The following is a 1,781-nucleotide window of genomic DNA, read 5'->3' on the forward strand; positions in this document are numbered from 1 at the left end:
GAACAAGCTAGATGATAAAGAAGAAAAATGTTTTTTTCTTGGTGTTAATAATCAATCAAAAGCTTATAAGTTATATAATCCTAACACCAAGAAAATTGTTATTAGCCGTGACGTGTTGTCGATGAAGAAACAACCTAGTCATGGAATGAAAAAGGAGTTCAACACCATATTCCAGTAGGATTTGAAGATGAAAAGTAGTAGTTAGAGGAGACTGAACAATCATCAATTCCAGCTCAACCACTAATTCTAGCTCCTACACAAGCAGAGGAGTGACCTCAACGTGTTAGAAAAAGACCTACATGAATGACAGATTATGAGGTAATTGGAATTGACCAATATGAGGATCCACTTACGCATTTTGCTCTGTTTTCAGACTATGATCCTACCACTTTTGAAGTGGCTGTTAAAGACTCAAAATGGCGGAAGGCAATGGATGAAGAAATTGCAGCAATTATAAGAAACAATATTTGGGAATTAACTGAGCTTCCAAAAGGGTATAAGACAATTGGTGTCAAGTGGATATACAAGACAAAATTGAATGCGAACGGCGAAGTTGATAGGTAAAAGGCACGCTTAGTAGCTAAAGGCTATAAGCAAGAGTTTGGCATGGACTATAAAGAAGTTTTTACCCCAGTTGTACGACTTGATACAGTCAGATTGGTGATTGCTTTGGCTGCTCAAAACTCATGGCCCATTTTTCAATTGGACGTCAAATTGGCTTTCTTACATGGAGATTTATTGATCAACCTCCTGGTTATGTTAAGATTAAAGAAGAACATAAGGTGTATAAATTAAAAAAGGCACTATATGGATTAAAACAAGCTCTAAGAGCTTGGTTTAGTCGTATGGATGCTCATTTTTCTAAGGAGGGATTTAAGAAATGGCCATATGAGCACACACTTTTTACAAAGTTTAATGATAAGGGAGAATGCTCATTGCCTGTTTATATGTGGATGATTTAATTTACACCGAAAATGATAGTTCCATGTATGAAAGTTTTAAGAAGTCCATGATGGTGGAATTTAATATGACTGATATTGGAATGATGCATTATATCCTTGGTCTTGAAGTAGCTCAATCTGCTAGTGGAATTTTTATTTCACAAAAGAAGTATGCTCAAGAGATTTTGAACAGGTTTCAAATGAAGAATTGTAATTCTGTTAGTAGTCCCACTGAGGTTGGTTTGAAGCTCATTAAAGAGCCTGGATATAGAAGAGTTGATCGCACTCTTTAAAAACAAATAGTGGGAAGTTTGATGTATTTAACAGCCACAAGACTTGAGATTATGCATGTTGTAAGTCTTATTAGCATATACATGGAAAGTCCAAGGGAGATGCATCTTCTAGTTGCAAAAAGAATCTTTCGCTACTTGCAAGGAACTACTAATTATGGTTTGTTCTACAAGAAAGGAGAAAAGTCAGACTTGATTGGCTTTACTGACAGTGATTATGCTAGAGATTTGGACAACAGGAAGAGCACGTCCGGTTATGTTTTTATGATGGGCTCCGAAGCAATTTCATGGTCTTCAAGGAAGCAATCAATCGTGATTTTATCTTTTATAAAAGCTGAATTCGTGGCAGCAACGACATGTGCCTGTCAAGCAATTTGGTTGCGCAAGGTTCTTGAAGAAATTCATCTCCAGCAGAAAGGATCTACTCCCATTTATTGTGATAGCAATTCAGTAAAAAAGCTCTCCAAAAATCCTGTTCTACATGGAAGAATTAAACATATTGATGTGAAGTTTCATTTCTTAAGGGATTGATGCATACATTTTGCATAAT

At 36.0% G+C, this 1,781-nt stretch overlaps 1 protein-coding gene across 1 annotated transcript; it reads left to right on the forward strand.

Moving 5' to 3' along the window:
- The first annotated feature begins 303 nt into the window (after positions 1-303).
- Positions 304-1,234, forward strand: LOC131180591 (uncharacterized). Its single transcript, XM_058147935.1, has 2 exons — positions 304-560; positions 982-1,234. The coding sequence occupies exons 1-2, from the start codon at positions 304-306 to the stop codon at positions 1,232-1,234; spliced, it is 510 nt and encodes a 169-aa protein (XP_058003918.1).
- The last annotated feature ends 547 nt before the right edge of the window (positions 1,235-1,781 follow it).

Source organism: Hevea brasiliensis, chromosome 6, assembly GCF_030052815.1.
Source record: "Hevea brasiliensis isolate MT/VB/25A 57/8 chromosome 6, ASM3005281v1, whole genome shotgun sequence".
NCBI lineage: Eukaryota > Viridiplantae > Streptophyta > Magnoliopsida > Malpighiales > Euphorbiaceae > Hevea > Hevea brasiliensis.

Excerpts from the sequence above, each read along its gene's own strand:
- LOC131180591 (XM_058147935.1), top strand. The coding sequence starts at position 304 with ATGACAGATTATGAGGTAATTGGAATTGACCAATATGAGGATCCACTT. Across the intron at positions 561-981 it reads GCGAACGGCGAAGTTGATAG|TTCCATGTATGAAAGTTTTA; the intron begins GTAAAAGGCACG and ends CGAAAATGATAG.